The 16,228-nt window shown below is 43.7% G+C and overlaps 1 protein-coding gene across 2 annotated transcripts in view; it reads left to right on the top strand.

Moving 5' to 3' along the window:
* arid2 (AT rich interactive domain 2 (ARID, RFX-like)) overlaps positions 1–13,654 on the top strand; it is a 35,732-nt gene extending 22,078 nt beyond the window's left edge. For both annotated transcript variants that reach the window (XM_041963991.1, XM_041963992.1), the window contains 13 exons: positions 1,244–1,340; positions 1,443–1,652; positions 2,411–2,575; positions 4,165–4,243; positions 4,412–4,546; positions 5,073–5,296; positions 6,347–8,778; positions 11,617–11,771; positions 11,865–12,003; positions 12,141–12,226; positions 12,508–12,631; positions 12,996–13,087; positions 13,303–13,654. In XM_041963991.1, coding sequence (XP_041819925.1) covers positions 1,244–1,340; positions 1,443–1,652; positions 2,411–2,575; positions 4,165–4,243; positions 4,412–4,546; positions 5,073–5,296; positions 6,347–8,778; positions 11,617–11,771; positions 11,865–12,003; positions 12,141–12,226; positions 12,508–12,631; positions 12,996–13,087; positions 13,303–13,414 — 4,050 coding nt within the window. In that variant the 3' untranslated portion in view covers positions 13,415–13,654. The remainder of the gene's footprint in view (positions 1–1,243; positions 1,341–1,442; positions 1,653–2,410; positions 2,576–4,164; positions 4,244–4,411; positions 4,547–5,072; positions 5,297–6,346; positions 8,779–11,616; positions 11,772–11,864; positions 12,004–12,140; positions 12,227–12,507; positions 12,632–12,995; positions 13,088–13,302) is intronic.
* Positions 13,655–16,228: the final 2,574 nt, after the last annotated feature.

Below are 16,228 nucleotides of genomic sequence, written 5' to 3'. Positions count from 1 at the left end.
AAGGCCTGTTTTGGAGTAGCACATAGTTCTCAATGAATCTGTTGTTAGCTTAATTAACTAATTGCCTGTAGCAGATATAATCTGCCAGCATCATTTCGGCAGGCAAAAATCAAGAGGCAATCTTCTAGCATGCTTTTGTCTACATCTGTCTGAAATCTGTGCCACTGTTATTGTAAACTGCACATGTGCTCTGCCAGAACAGAAAGCTTGAAGGCACAGCAACAGTAACTAAGGGGGGAGGTGGAAGCAGTTGCTCTTATTAAGCTGTTTAGGGAGCATCTGCTGTTAATATGAAAACATGCTGACTAGCCACCACTAACTCTTAGCTTTTACTAAATTGGTTAGGATTTGTGCAGATCAGATGTGCTGACAACACTATGGCTAGCTAGCTAACAAGCTTGCATTATCCTCTTCCAGTATCAATGAATTGATAATGAAATGATTAGTTCCTGCTCAAAAACCGACATGTCTGCTGGGTTCATTAGAGACAGACCAGTGGTATGTATATAAACAGCTGTAGTAGTGGCTATGGCTTCCTAAGAAATGTCTGCCATATGGTGTGTTGTGTCACTTCCAAGCAGTCTGTTTTTCATAATTTCTACATATTAATTTGGTGAAGGTAAATTATCATATTTTCTAGCCACAGACATACATTAAAGCTTCTAGTCCAACACAGAAAAAAAGTCTTAAATTTTTTAAATGGACATGTTGAAAATGCTGGTGACATCATGGCTGACTAGTAAGTCACAGTGAGTACATTACATGGGCTTGCTTCAGCTTTAATATCACATTTATTGGTATGAGACATCTATTTTTAGAAACTGTGCATGGGGTCCCTGATATTATCAGTTAAGCCTTTGATGCCATTAATTGGATGGTCGGTTTTAGTACACTAAACTTCAGATATGATACTGCAATGTTTTTATTATCTGTTTAATGTTATTAATATAAATAGTACCAGACCATCTTTTTGCGTGTGTGTGTATGTGTTGTGACCAAGAACACAAATCATGAATATCTTGATGAAATTAGCGTGTTTGGCTTCCAGCTACTTACAAATATAGCAACAAGCCATGCTTTTGTTTTGTTCAGTGCAGTTACTATTCAAGTTAGTGTGTCTGCTTGTCATAGTGGTTTAAATGTGAGAAGGGGGTTGTGATATTTATAATTAATTTTGCCGTTCTTGTCAGTTGACTTGCTCGACGATGGAATCATTGAACAAATCTTGTCTGACTTATTGTAGCTCCAGCTGGATCCGGTTGACTTTCGGACGACTCATCTGATCTTTCACACCATCACCAAATGCTTGATGTCCAGGGATAGGTTTCTCAAAATGAGAGGTGAGTTTTCTGGTCGGCCATGCAGACTTCTTAGACCCAGTATGCAGTATGGAACAGCTCAAGTTAAATGTGTTTGTGTATTTCTGTGCGTGTCCCTCTCAGCCATGGAGATTCTGGGCAACCTCAGCAAGGCAGAGGACAACGGTGTGTTGATCTGCGAGTATGTGGACCAGGACTCGTACAGGGAGGTAATAATGCTCCTCACCCTGCCTGACCTCATGCTCCTCATGGCCTCTTTGGAGGTGCTGTACCTGCTGGCCCAGCTCGGAGAGATTCCCTGCAGCAAGATCGCCTCCGTCGACCATAGCATAGGTATGAATCCTCTTCTATCCTATGTCTTTAAACATTCGAAAAAAAAAAAAAGAGTCATATTAGAGCTGACACCTTCCGACTGGTTGGTCGATATGCACTTGTCCAACCACATTTTTATTGGTCGGACAATCTCTGGTCTTAATTTCATAAAGAGTGTTTCTTAATACATCAGCGAGCAGGGTAAAGTCCATCTAATGCCTGTTTGTCACTTGCCTTTCTCCTGGGTAATGTCTTCATAAGACATTGCTGCATTATATTAGAGCCAAAATAGTGCATTTTTAGTTCATCTAGAAATAGCATTACACATAACCCCCCTCCCCACTAACCAGTCAATTGGTTGAAGAGCAGGTAGAATTTCAGTCGACCAAGATTTTGTTGGCACTGACAGCCCTAAATCATACCATGGTACATGCGTTGACTTTTTCATGTTGGTTCATTCCAGTTCCTTTCATTTAATAAGTGAATCCAGAGCTTGAAATCTAATGCCACATGGGCTTAGTGGAGTTTTGGTAACATGTCTGCCTGCCAAGTTTTATCACGCTATTCTTTCCATTCATGAATAACTGGCTCAAATGACAATGTCTCTTTCCTTCTACCCTTGTCTTTATCTTAAGGGTCTGGTTTGGATTGCATTCCCATTGTAGGAATGAAACCTTTTCTTTGATCCGCTGAATGGCGAAAATGCGATTGCTTGTTTTGATGAGGCTCCGCTGTGTTTAACCTTCTGTGTTTTCTTCTTTTTCATTCTCTGTGCTCAGACTTGTTAGTGCGGTTAGTGTCAGTCGACCTTCACACATTTGGACCCGATGCCCTAACAGCAGTGCGGTTGATTGAGCATCAGGCCAGTGCCGACCAGGCAGCCGAGGTTCGACCACAGCTAGTAGAACAAGTACCTGCAGCCGTGCAGGGAGCACCAGCACCTGGTGAGTGTCTGTACTGTACTCTGTCTGTTTGGCACACAAAAGAGGAAAGAGTTGGCTGAAACCTTTGTCCCTTGATTAGAAAGTTTTTGACAAATGTTTCCTGCCTTAACAAGAACCAAATTACCAGGAGAGTGAAATGACAATGTTTTACTTTGTTTGTTTGATCTTCATCTGACCACAGCCTACTCGAATCAAACACATTTTTGGATTTTTTCTAAATCGCCATGGTCCCCTAGAAATGTGGAATACACTTCACCAAGGAATAATTTACCTTCATCAAAGCATAATATTTTAAAGCTACGCAAAACTTGACATAGAATCGAGTTTTTTCAAATCTGTACATATATGTAGGTTGTTAGTTGTTTGTGTAAATAATACAAATCTGCACAAGACAATGTGCAGCAGTTAATGCTTGTGACGTTGCTGCAACAATTTGTGAATCATGGCATGCAGAGTGAAGGTAACAGAGGAATCCCATTGCCATAAACTGTACGTTTGAGCCAGATAAGGGTTTAAAGGTGTGAACAAAACCACTTCAGAGCAGCTTCACTGCAATAAACCCAACTAGAGATCAAATGGAAGTTTGTTTGTAGTCAGCTCTGAGACTCGATCAGTCAGTTCAGATCAGTTCAACAAAACACTATGAGTAGCCCCATAATGTTTGTATTAGACTCTAAAGACATTTAATCTTATGTTTGCCCAAAGCGACTGATTTTTTAACTGTGAAAATGTGTGTAGGTAACAAACATAGAATCACTGCCAGTTGACAACTATTTCACTTACAGTTGCGAACTCACCTGTCGCTGAGCCATTGGAGTACTGCACTACATCCTCCACCACAGGGTGTTTACCAGACCAGTTTGTTTTGTACCCAGTCCTGGCTGAAACACTGTCTGATTATTCATGTCACTTTTCTTTGTCACTTGAAATGAGTTTCTTGGGATTTTTATGTTGAAAAATTCAGTCAAATTGAGTGACATTGCACAGCAGAGGTTAGCAGGTTTCTGATCTGTTAATTCTTACTGGCTATTAAGGTCAGCCAGAGTGCAGCAGCGTTCCATATTTGGACATTTTCCTGTCTGTGATGAAACAATTTGCAACTGTTCAAAACATGTCTGAAGTACAAAACTAATCCAATTAGCACTGAGCAGTTTTTCTAGGAGGAGGACCACCAAGAAAATTAATACCTACCGACTTAGATGTCTGTACTTTTTAAGAATTGCTTGTTGTTTGGCACCTGCTCATTTCATGGTGGGACATTGAGACAAAGGAATGAAAAGCAGATGCAAAAGCACCTATCCAGACTTGTCACAGTCAGTGTGTGATCTAACGGGTGACCCTGGTGGGAATTAAACACACCCAACCTTGGAAGTGTCATTCCTGTGCTGTTGATGTGCTCCACTGGGCTGCAAAGTTATTAGTTTGCTGACATCTAGTGGACAGCCTGTGGATTATTACAAACTTGAAGTTTGACTCAGTGGACAAACTCACCATGTCCTTCTTTGGCTTTGCAGTGAAGTCTTCATGCATTAACTCAGTTACACGGTGTTGTTTTTTTGTTCATTTCCTTTTTTCCTTTTTCTTTTCAGTAACAAGGGTCCCAGTTCAATCCACGCAGCCACCACCTGGCATTGTTGAACTAGATGGGGAAAAATTTACACTGCAGTGGTAAGATTAATTCAGCTATAGATATGAATTCTGATCATGTGACTTTCATGTTTTCTGACAAAGATGTCCTTTGTCAGAAAACAAATTAAGGATATTACTGTCATTTATGTGAGCATCTTTTTTGCTTCCAAAGTAACCACTCTGTCTGTCTGTGGTTTGTTTCAATAGGCTAAACGCACACTTTGAGACAAATGCTGAGGGCTCTGTCTCTCGGTCAGAAATGTACTCTGAGTACCTGGGCACATGCAGTAAAATGGGACGAAGCAACATCTTGAACTCCACTGGCTTCCTCAAATGTCTGCGGTTAGTTCTGTTTCATGTTTTGCTTTTTTTTGCAGCTTTTATGCTCCACCAAGTTTGTTTGCTACACAGCAGTTACTGCCCTTTGCCTCTGTAGAGCAGCTTTAACAAAGCATAGCTGTTTTGAGTTTTAATAGTGACAATGACCCAGCAAGATATCAGCAAATTTTGAAGAAAAGCATCATTCATTTTTTTAGGAAAATTCTCTTTGTTGCTTCTTACTGCATAGGACATTTGTTGCTTGTAAAGTGTCTTTAGAAAGTATTAAAAAATGTGCAGAGTACGTTACAGGAAATGATGCATAGCCTGAATAGTTTAATTAGGGTGTACCACAACATTGTCACAGGTCACTTGACATTTAGAAAAAATTTACATTTGTACAATGTACTACCTTCTTTTCAGGAGTTTTGAAAAGCTGAATTTTTAAAAAAATGTTTACAGAAATCTAAATCTGCAAATTCCTTTTAGCACCTTTGCTTTTAGTACCTAAGCTTTACTATTTTCTCTCCGTTTCCTCCCGCCACCACAGGACTGTGTTTCCCAACCACACAATGCGGCGGCAAGAGGAGGTCAAGGCCAATGGTCAGGTTCAGATTCTCCTGGTAGGGCTAAGGCGAAGGTCAATCCCCCTGCCCATCCAGCTGTACTACCAGCAGCCTCAGCAGCAGCAACAGCAGCAGAACACGACAGCAGCTCCTCCACCTCCAGCAGCCCGACACGAAGCTCCTGGAGACCCTCAGGCCCCGCCTCCAGGTAGAACTACTAGAATTAAGCATGTTTAGCTTCTTTCTTCTGCTTTGTCTCTCTAATGGGTTGGTTCACACTGCAAGATGCTGTACTAGCTCCAAGTCAAAAATGCTGAAGATAAAACTCACAAGCACCAGGCTTTGTTTCGCCAACTATAATATGTTCACTCTTATGTGTCCCCCCTTTTGTTACTTTTGACATACTTTTGCAATTAATACACCTGCGAGACAAGGGCCATGTCAGAAGCTAAAGAGCTATGGAGGAAAAGAAGAGGCACTTCAGAAAAGTGGTACTGTGAACAGGGATGCTGGCAGTCATGCAGAGAGAGCGGAGCTGGTACCACTGAGACCAAGATGGCTGAACTAATTACAAACATCTTGAGAAAATGTTTGCAGGAAAAGAAGTTACTTGAAGCTTATTAGGGAAATTGAAAGGAAAGCTTTTAAGATATCTAACTGCACTTATTTATATAACTGAACACAAAGGATACTTGGCAGTGATGTTATTTGTGTTTTGTGTCTATGAAATTGAAATAATTCTGAAATTAAGCAAGGTAACACTTAACACTTGAAAGGTGTTTTCTCTTTGCTGCATCCCAAATCAAAAACATGATTAGAAAAACATTAGACTCATGTGAACATTGTGGTCATTATAGCTTGTATTGTTGAACAAAGTCAACCTAGCTGACCATGTGTGGTTTGTTCAGGGAGATGCTGGACTTGCCATTTTTCTTGTCTTCAATTAAGCGTCACTGGCACAGCAGTGAATCTCCAGCTTCTCTCTGTTTTTAGAACATGTCATATTCCAATGTTTTTGGCTCCCGTGCCTATCATGTTGGCAAGTGTTGAGCAGGGTTTAAAACGCAAAACTGTATCCAGCTTACATGATGTGCTACCCTTAGATAATCCTGGTTATTGGCCCCTTCTGTTACTGTTAAAGCTCCGTTGACACATGCTGTACATTCCATCACATCAACAGAGAAAACTGAGGATTAAGTTGTATCTTGGACCTAAGCTGTTCTTTGTGTCTGTGTTTGTGTGTTTAATGTGTGACCAGGCTTACCTCCCGGGCATCCCAGTCTTGCACCCCAGTTTGTCCGTGCCCTGGGCCCCAGCTCCACTGGTGCCGCCCCATCCATGGCCTTGTCTACACAGGAACCTCCCCATGCAAGCCACCCGACTGTTTCCCGTCACCTGGTGCCCCCACAGGTGCCTCTGCAGTTACCACCAAATCCTCTGGCAGCAGTGCAGCAGCAACAGGTTCGCCCTGTTCCAGTGGTCCAGATTCCGACATCGGCGCCGGCCACCCAGAACCACAGTCCTCAGAACCTTGCTGCTCAACCTGCAACTCAGCAACAACAGCAACACTCCCCAATGCTCCCCACGGGGACGCCTGTCACACTATTTCAGCAGGTACCACAGGGCCACATCCTCACCGCCAGGGTACAAGGTGTGTGCCCACCGATCACCCAGCACCCACCCCTGGCTCAAACCCCTCCCCTGTGTGGGCCTCAGGGTGGAGCTCCCCAGGTGGAGCCTCAGTGTGTTACTGCGGCATCGACACCCTCTCCTTCCATCCAGGTTGGGGGTGCTCAGGCATTGAGTATTGCGGGTGTGCCCAATTCCCAAGGGTCACGCGTCACATTTCAGAATATCGCTCCCAAACCAGCGCCAAACCAGTCAGGTGGACCAGGAGCCACGATAGCAACTCCCAACCAGCAGCCTCAGCCTCAACAGCAGCCCCAGAGTGTCGTAATAGTCAGTCCCAGCCCTCAACAGAGCCCAGCCTACACCCCTGCCATACACCAGATTGTTCTTGCCAACCCCTCCGCCATTCCCGGTGCCCAGACTGTCCAGATAGCAGGGCAGCCTGGAGCTGCTTCTAGCCCCTGCCCACCTCCAGCATCTCACTCCAGCGCCCAGGTCCAGTCCAGTCAAACTGTCAGCCACACACTGTCCATGAAACGGCATCAACAGCATCAACAGCAGCCACCGCTCCAAATAATTTCCCAGACTCCTCCCCCTCAGCCTACCTCCACTGAGTCCAGCTTGATCAAACAGCTACTGCTTCCAAAGCGAGGGCCTTCTACTCCGGGAGGGAAGCTAATCCTACCCGCTCCACAGGTGCCCCTTCCCAACAGCACGATAGCCCAGAGTCCACAAGTCATCTACCAGACAAGCTACAGTACCCAGAATCCCTCTCCTCAGCCCCAGCAGCTCAATGTCCAGCTGGTTCCTGGTCAGCTTCCTGCTGCAGGAGCCCCAGCCCTCCAGACGGTCCAACTCTTGCCAGGCCAGCTAATTTCCACAAGTAGCCCAGGGGCAGCTACCATCATCCAGGGCCCTGCGTCAGCTGGACAAGTCACATTTACCGTGGTCCCCAACACTGGTTTCACCACCTCTACTGCTGCTGTTGCCGCTGTCAGCCAGGGTGCTGTGGCTCCGGGGGTTCCTCCTCCTCCATTCTCTACTGGAACAGTGCCCCACCATGCCCCAGCAGCTCCACCGCCACCACTGCCAGCTCCTCTCAGAGGGGACAAAATAATTTGTCAAAAGGAGGAGGAGGCCAAGGATGCGACGGGGCTGCACATCCATGAGAGAAAGATAGAGGTGATGGAGAACTCCTCTTTGGCAGAAGGAGACTCCTCCAATGGCAAAACCAGTAATGGCGATGTTGCGGCAGGTGCAAAGCTGCTAAATGGTCGGAAGTGCATGGAGTCTAATCTACCTCCATACCACTCAGGGAACAGCCAGGGGGCACTCAATGGCCCGGCTACGGAGAGTCACCCTGCTAATGGGAAGCAGGCCCTCTCACCCAGTCTGAACACCCCTCTGGAGGGCAACCCCGACCCCAAAAAGACTCTGGTCAATGGGGTGTGTGACTTTGATCGGAGTGACAGTGGTGGCAACTTTAACAAAAACATTCCAAATCACATTGCTTCCAAACAGTACTTGGGGAACGGGGAGGTGGGTCCCTCTGAGAAGAGTCACGGGTCAGACCCCCCTCTCCCTAGTCCTCCTCCCCCCCAGCAGGACACTGCCAAAGCCCAACAGGCTGAGCGCCTGGCCAACGGACCCCAGACAGCAGGCAACAAGCCTCCCTCGGAATTAACAAATGGACCTGTGGGGCCGGGCCACTCTGTGCCTGTGCTAAGACAGCAACTGCTCCCCAATTCCACCCTCCCCTCCACTGTTACTCTTACCTCCCAGAGTCTTGCTGCCTCTCCTGCAAATGGAGTGGCCTCTGAGGCTCGAGGTCTCAAGAGATCGGCTGAGAACGAGGACCGCAGTGCAGCGGCAGCATCCTCGGGGATCCCCAATAAAGTGGGAGTGCGGATCATCACCATCAGTGACCCCAACAATGCCGGCAGCAGTGCCACCATGGTGGCAGTGCCAGCAGGAACAGACCCAAGCACAGTAGCCAAAGTAGCAATAGAGAATGCCACTCAGCAGAGGAACTGCTCACCCACACAGGCAGCTGGCTCAACGGTGAGTCATTATAGGGTTAGTCTCACAGTAAGCCACATTTATCCACAATGTCTTCTCGTTGTGTGACTTGATGTCAGGTCTGTGACAGAATGTGTCTTGCGTGTCTGTCACAGACACGTAAGGGGTGAGTATTTGCATTACTAAGGTGTCTGTGCCTTGTGTGTTTGTCTAATTTACCACCTACCTTTTTGGATAAGGGTATTCTGTGGCATGTTCATTGTAAACAAACAGATTTATTTAGTTTCACCAGAACACTTTCTATGTTCCCTTCACAGTCTAGCAGACAGGTTGAGGGCATCTTCTACTGCAAAACATATGCTAAGCTGTTTTTTTTTTTTTTTTTTTGCGTTCTTCTGGTACTTTTATCTGTAAGCTGTAGTTTGTGTTCTTGATCTATGGAGTTGACATACAGCAATTACGCTCATTTTTTATGTAGGGTACTTTACTTGATAGAAGATGCTATGACTTAAGATTTTTTCACCAAGAAAGAGCAGAACCTGCCTTTTACATTTTCCATACAGTGCCTCCCTTTGTCTTGAAGGTACAATATTTAAGAATCCAAAGCAAATTTTCATGTATTAATTTCTTTGTATTGCAAATGTGTGAACAATTGTAACGTAACTTAAAAAATGAGACCTTCCCTGACTTTTTCAGCTGCCTCTAACAGCCTGTAGACTGATATCTATAAGTACTTAAGATGAGTAGGAGAAAGGATATAACGTTTATGGGCACTCCTGAGTGCCTTGAGTCTTTTCCGATCCCCCACAAAACCAACATTGTGACACACAAGTTAAAATTTGGTTTAGAAATGGAGTCTGCTAATGTGAGTCCAACACAAAGTCCACAGTTAAAGCTCGCTGGCTATCCTTAATTTGCTTCCTCACTCGCTCGCTAGCCTGCTTGCAAGCAAAGTACTATCTGAGTGAATGAGTTTGTTAGCCTGCTTTACCAGCTAATGTGATACATTATACTACTTTATGTATTATGACAAATGGTGTTAATTTTAGCTGACAATATATTATGTAATAATGGTACAAAGCAAAGGTGTTTAACTTACGATTATACTCTACTAGCTAAGAGCGATGCAAGGCAGAGCAGGCCAACTCGTTAACTGTAACCTAACCAAAGTTAAGGTTAGTGAGCTTCCTGTAACTTAGCTATGCGGCAAGGATCTGGTGTCGGTTTCTTCAGCAAGCTAGTTAGCATCGTGGAACCAATGGTCAAAATAAAATATAGGAACATTACAGATAATACTGTTATAAATCTGATTCAATTGAATAATTTGTTTTCCAGCATTCATTGTTCAGTTCAGTGTTTAGCCTTGTGTATGTCACGTCATGTTGGCCCATGCCCAGATTGATGCTTGTTGATACCTACAGAGTGCAAGAAAGTCTGAAAAAACAGGAAGTTGGCTGTAGTTCACCTAATGGCCACCAGTATCATCAATATCAATGCTTTTCTGAAGGTTTCACATGGTACCATTAATGTGTTGGGGATGTCCTCAGCTTTGGAATAGGATTAAATTAAACTGCCAACAGGGAGGCTACAAAATCCACAACAAAATCCAGGAAGGGCCAGTGGCATTATAGCACTAAGAACGGCTAACAGCAATACATTTGTTTTTTGTCAGTGTGGCAATCCCTAAGATTTTTCACTTCAGGTCTGTGAGATTCCATTAAAGACACTAAAATGAGAGTTATGGCTAAAACATTATACTGTGTATCCTCATGGCCCTGCTGGTAGAACATGGGCAACTCATCAAAACCCTGCTCTGCAGAGCCACTCATGGTCAGGAACTTCACAGGGTATGTTTTTAATATGGATCCAGTATTTGATTCTGAAATACAGTTATGTAACTGAACTGAAGTGGCACATGGTGTACTCGAGGTGTAGTACTTTAGAGTCAGGCCACAGACTAAAATCTGACAATAACTTACAAATGTTGTGCAGTTAGGAAACTGGGCTTGTTTGGTATTCAAATTGCACTCTGTTTAGGAGCATTTATGTAATTCTGTACTCCTGTAGGGCACATTAATATTCACCGTAAAAGTTTGAATTTTTTAAATCAGTCACACGCGTGTGAAAAGTGATTCTAAGAACAAAGATGGGCAAGAAAAACATTTTTTCATCCAATATCAAACTCAGGAACAACAAATATGTACTTATGGACCATCACTTGTCATGTTGGCTGGAAGGGGTTGGGTGTGATGAGTTGATGGAGGTTAAGAAGGTGAGACCAGTTAAGACCATGTGGCTCTCACTGATACCCACCTCCTAGAGCAAAGCAGCTGAGAGAGCAACTTCTGCCAGTAGCTAGGCCTGGGTTACATCTCAGCCAACAAGACCTTTCTCATGACGATTTAAGAAAGAACTGCAACCCACATCATTCCTTTAATGTACTATGTGCATGTTTGATTTTGTATGCACTGTAGTGCAAGTTCAGTTTTGGGTTCTGTTCTACAGATTCTCACAGGTGTTCACTTACAACTGTCCTGTTGGTGTGATTATTCCAAAAAAAAAACAAAAAAAAAACCAACAACAACATTATTACACCCATGCTGATGTGTCTTTTTTCATCTGTGTATAAATTCTAAATTTAGTAACTCATTTTTGGGTAAAAATGACAATTGCAACTGGTGAATATGTAAAATTGTTTGTGATTCTGTCTCCTTAAATTACTTCTGTTTTTATAAGCAAAAAGTGTTGACTCATCTGAACCTGTTAAGAACTTGATCTGTCAGGAACGGTGAATATCTTTTAATGGAATGAGGGCCATCACTTGATGGTGTTTTCATTTATCTTCTATTAACATTTTGGACTTTTCAAACTCTTCCACAGCCTACCGTCACCCCGTCCCCGCCCCCTGTATCCCAGCCTGCACTGGCAGGTAACCACAGCCCTCACCTCCCAGCACAGCAAACCCCCGCAGCACCGCCAGAGCAAAGCAGGAAAGCAGGGCAGAACTTCAAGTGTCTGTGGCAGTCCTGTAAACGGTACGTGTCGGAGACAGGCTGTCGCTTGTTCAGAATTATCCTAAGCTGAATCGCTGTCGAGCTTCTGCTGATTTCTTCCTGTTTCTTCTGCAGGTGGTTCGAAACGCCATCTCAGGTGTTTTACCACGCAGCAACGCAGCACGGTGGAAAAGCTGTGTATGGAGGTCATTGTCTTTGGGAGGGATGTGAACCTTTCCCCCGGCAGAGACTGTCCTTCATTACGCATCTACAGGTGAGACTCCCTCCACTTTTTCTGTGCCTGGTGCTGAAAGACTTTTTTAAAAAAGATCAATATTTCCTTCTCAACGTTAAACAAAAACCAATGAAGTACTGTAAACGATTTGTCTTGTTCTGTGCTTCCTTTCCCAGGATAAGCACTGTTCTCGAGAAGCTTTGCTGGCTGGACTCAAGCTAGAGGAGCAGCAGGCGCAAAGTCCCAATCAGACTTCTTCCCAGTACATACACCTTTCTTTATTAATCCTTATACATGATTGATGCATGAAACACTGATACAACTCATACCTGTTTGTGCTAGAACTACTTTTTTTTAACTGTTGACCAGCTGATTTCATTTGGGTCCACTGTGTCAACATGGGCATGATAACAAAATGTAGTTTAAATATTAGATAAAAGAATTTTCCCTCCATCAGTGCACTGATCAGTATACTGACGGTGGTATTTGACTAATGACACTGATGTATTGTGTGTGTGTGTGTGTGCGTGTTGTGTTGTAAAGGACTCCGCCAGCAGCAGGCAGTACTCCGGCACCGCGAGCACCGAAAGCAATCGTTAATCATCCGAGCGCAGCTCTCATGGCCCTTCGCAGAGGCTCTCGAAACCTGGTCTTCAGGGACTTCACTGTGAGTAGAATGAGACTGACCAATACCACATTTCTCCCTGATTTTCCACAAATCAAACACACACACACTTGCATGACTGATAAAGCTCTTGTTTGGCAGAGGTGAACTTAAGCTTCACTGAAGCTTTTAAAAACGGGGTCAGGGTTGACTTGAAATGCAGGGACAAAAGAATTTTCAGGTCTTCATTTGGTTGGAATGTGATCAAAATGATCTCATTAGACACATTTCTGCAGGTTTAGACCGCTCATTGTAGTGGTAGGAGTGATACATCGTCGTTACCTGTCTGTATGTCTTTAACTGCCACTCCTACTGAACCTCGATCATCTATAAAAGCCCATGAATATATGTTTCTTTCCTCTCCTAGGATGAGAAAGAGGGACCAGTGACTAAACACATACGACTAACTGCTGCCTTAACGTTAAAGAACATCGCCAAGCACTCTGACTGTGGTCGCATGTAAGTATCCTGTTGGTTTTGTGGAGCGCTGAGCGCACTTTCTGGTTTCGCTGCTGTTTGTTGCTTTGCCTTGAGACCAGAAAGGTGTCCTGAATATTCCACGAGTATGGATAAACACAAAAAAACACCTGACTGTGTCATGCAGTCCAATACAACAGACATGCTGTCGGTTATTGATCATTGATCAACTTTGTGTTTGCTCCCTTGTCTCTCAGGTTGGTAAAAAGGCATGAGACGCACCTCTCTGTGCTCGCGCTAAGTAACATGGAGGTTTCCACCACGCTCGCCAAATGCCTTTACGAACTGACGCGCTCGCTCCAGGCTTAACGCCAAAAGGACAACCTCTCAAACCCCACCACCCCCGTCCTCTCCTGAGACGAGAGGAGGAAGCCACCAGTGAGCCGTAGCGGGTCTGCAGGGGGAGCAGAGGTCGGGAACCAGAACAGAGACCCTCCGTCTGCCGCGCCTGGCACCCTCAACCCCCCTCTCATCCCTCACCTCCTTCCTCGCCAACCTGTGTTCATACCCCCGCCCTTCCCCAACCCCCCCCCCACACACACAGAAAAAGGAAAAAAAAAAAAAAAAAAAACTGCCACGGGGTCTTCCACCAGCTGCCCACAAGGGGGAGCTCTTTAAGACTGCTTCCCCAAGGGACTCAACCGACGAAACCCCAAACACGAGCACATTTTGTTTAAGTTTTTTGTTATTTTTATTCTTCTCTTCGTCCCGTGAACAGATGTGTGCGTTGGAGTGAGTGGCGGTCGACTGAAGAGTACGGGTGGGCGTGGAGGGGGGGCGGGGCTATTATAGGTATCCCACAGGGTTGGGCGGAGGAGGACTCAGCTGGCAACTGGCGCAGAGAATTTTTTTTTCTTTAGAAACTTGGTAGCTTGGTTTTCTTACTTGAGTCAATATATTTTCACTTATTTATTATTGAAATGAATACCATTACAATTAATGAAAAAGAATCTTGTAAATATGTTGTGAATATATATAAAGAAGATCCTCTTTCATGCCGATGCAGCCACTGGAGAACTTGCTCTGTGGAGTAATAGAAGCATTACTTTGGTAGGATTGAATAAAGTAGTATGTTTTTTTTTTTGTTTGTTTTGTTTTTTTTTTTTGCTTTTTTATGATCCCTGGTCACTTGTATCTAATGTGATTCTATACTCAGCAGTGGATGAATGTACTTAAAAACCTGTAAATAATTCTGCAAAGGTACTGATGCTGTAAAGCTTAGGGAGGGGGAAAAACAGTTTTTTGTGGAACTGTGACATTTTTTGTATTATAATACCTTGTAGAACTCATTTTGCTGGCTGAAAGAGTATGGAATAATATATCTCATGTCATTTTGTAGAAGAAAAAAAAATATTGAAGGTATTCTCTTCCCTCCCTCTTCCCTCACACACCCTTCCCTCAACACACACACACACACACACACACACACACACACAAACACACAAGTAACATATATCCACTGTAAGCGTTTTGTCATTGTACGGGCACAGTGCGCGTACCAAAATTTTTTTGTATTTGTAAATTGGTTTAAATACATGGAGTTTTTATACAGGTTTTCTCCTGTGTTCTTTGCTTTACGTGCAGGTATGATATTTTCTTCACTACTTTTTTCTATCTTAATATAGTGTGGAGTTTTATTGTACTATTTTTTCATTCTTAATACCATGCCACATTCCGGCTCACGTCCTCAGACTGTCCTCTCTACCGTGTGTTGTGTAACATTTATGACTGCCTGTCGTATTAGCATCTGAGCGGGGCGACCCAACCATCCTCATTTCTGCGGTGTCAGTAGGATGTGTGACTATACATAGACCTAACAGTCTGTTAGAGATTGGCTTTATTTACTTTGGTGACTGTTTATAGTTTTTAAATAAAACACTGAACATTTTGTTTTTGGTTTTTATGCTTATTTCTTGGTTTCTTCCCCCACCAATTTCTCCCACTTTCCTGTCTATCAAAGCGCAAGCAGCAGTCAATTTACAGCACTGATTCCTAATCAGGGCTGCTTGTATTCCATGAGGTTCATGGAAAGAATGGTGTGTAGCTCATCTTATTTGGAAAAATTTTTTTTTTAACTAAAAGTAATGAACAGTCATAATACTGTTGATGGCTAAAAGACATGAATAAACAGTTGAAATAGTTAGCTTAAAGCAGTGGATAAATGTTTGAAATGGCTAAGACCAGTGGCTTTACAATTATCATACTGAATTTGGCTAAATGCAATCAGTGAACAGTTGGAGGTCTGTTGTTGGCTAAAAATAATGGATAACTGTGAAACTTCCACCTACCAAGTGGCGGCTGTACACTCTTGACCAAACTGACGCAAGCACTGACAGTTCAATCGTAAGACATGACTGTACTAACAACCACATTTCTATAATCAACAGCAACATCAGCTTTAGAATAAAATGTGAATGAAGGGGTGCTTCACGTAATCTAACAAGGCGGTCTGACAAAAACGGTTGGAGAAGCACTGGTGTGGAGAACGCCAAGTGAGTATTTTCCTGGATTCATCACTACTCCCTTGGTTGTGTGCTAAATGTGAGGCGTCTGAACAGATGCCAGTGTTTTTAATATTCAGCGCTCCGTTTTCATGGTCGGTAGTTGGGACTTCAAACAGCCCTCTCGTCTGATATAACCTAACAAGCTCAATTTGCTGGCAAGCTCGTCCTTTTGTTCTGTTTAACCACTGGACATTTTCCTTTCCTGTGGTTCCTTCCTTTCAACATAATTGAATTGTTAATGACTTTGCTGAGCGCTCCACTTCCCACAGCTCCCAAAACGTACTTTGTGTTTAATTTTACATTACTGTGAACTTGCTGGATTCACCAAAAGACTGTACAGTGTTACATTTTGTTAGTGCTTAACGCGTAATGTGAGATCCTGGAGCTCTGGTTTATTTTTGCTTCCATATTTGTTGCTTGGCGCTCATTGTTGTGGTGTTTCTGCATTCAGCTAATTTATTTCTGTGAATAAGGAGTGAGACCTATGATCGTCATCGGTTGTTGTTTCACCACCGCAGAGCCTGTAGCATTTCAATAATTGCACTCACAAAGTTTCGCCGTTTGTCTCCCCGTCGTCTGATTTGAATCAAACTCAGCTTGTATATTCAGGAGATAGCAC

The sequence above is a fragment of the Chelmon rostratus genome, chromosome 22 (genome assembly GCF_017976325.1).
Source record: "Chelmon rostratus isolate fCheRos1 chromosome 22, fCheRos1.pri, whole genome shotgun sequence".
NCBI lineage: Eukaryota > Metazoa > Chordata > Actinopteri > Chaetodontiformes > Chaetodontidae > Chelmon > Chelmon rostratus.
Note: the sequence above shows the minus strand (reverse complement) of the source record. Positions and strands in the feature narration are given on the sequence as shown.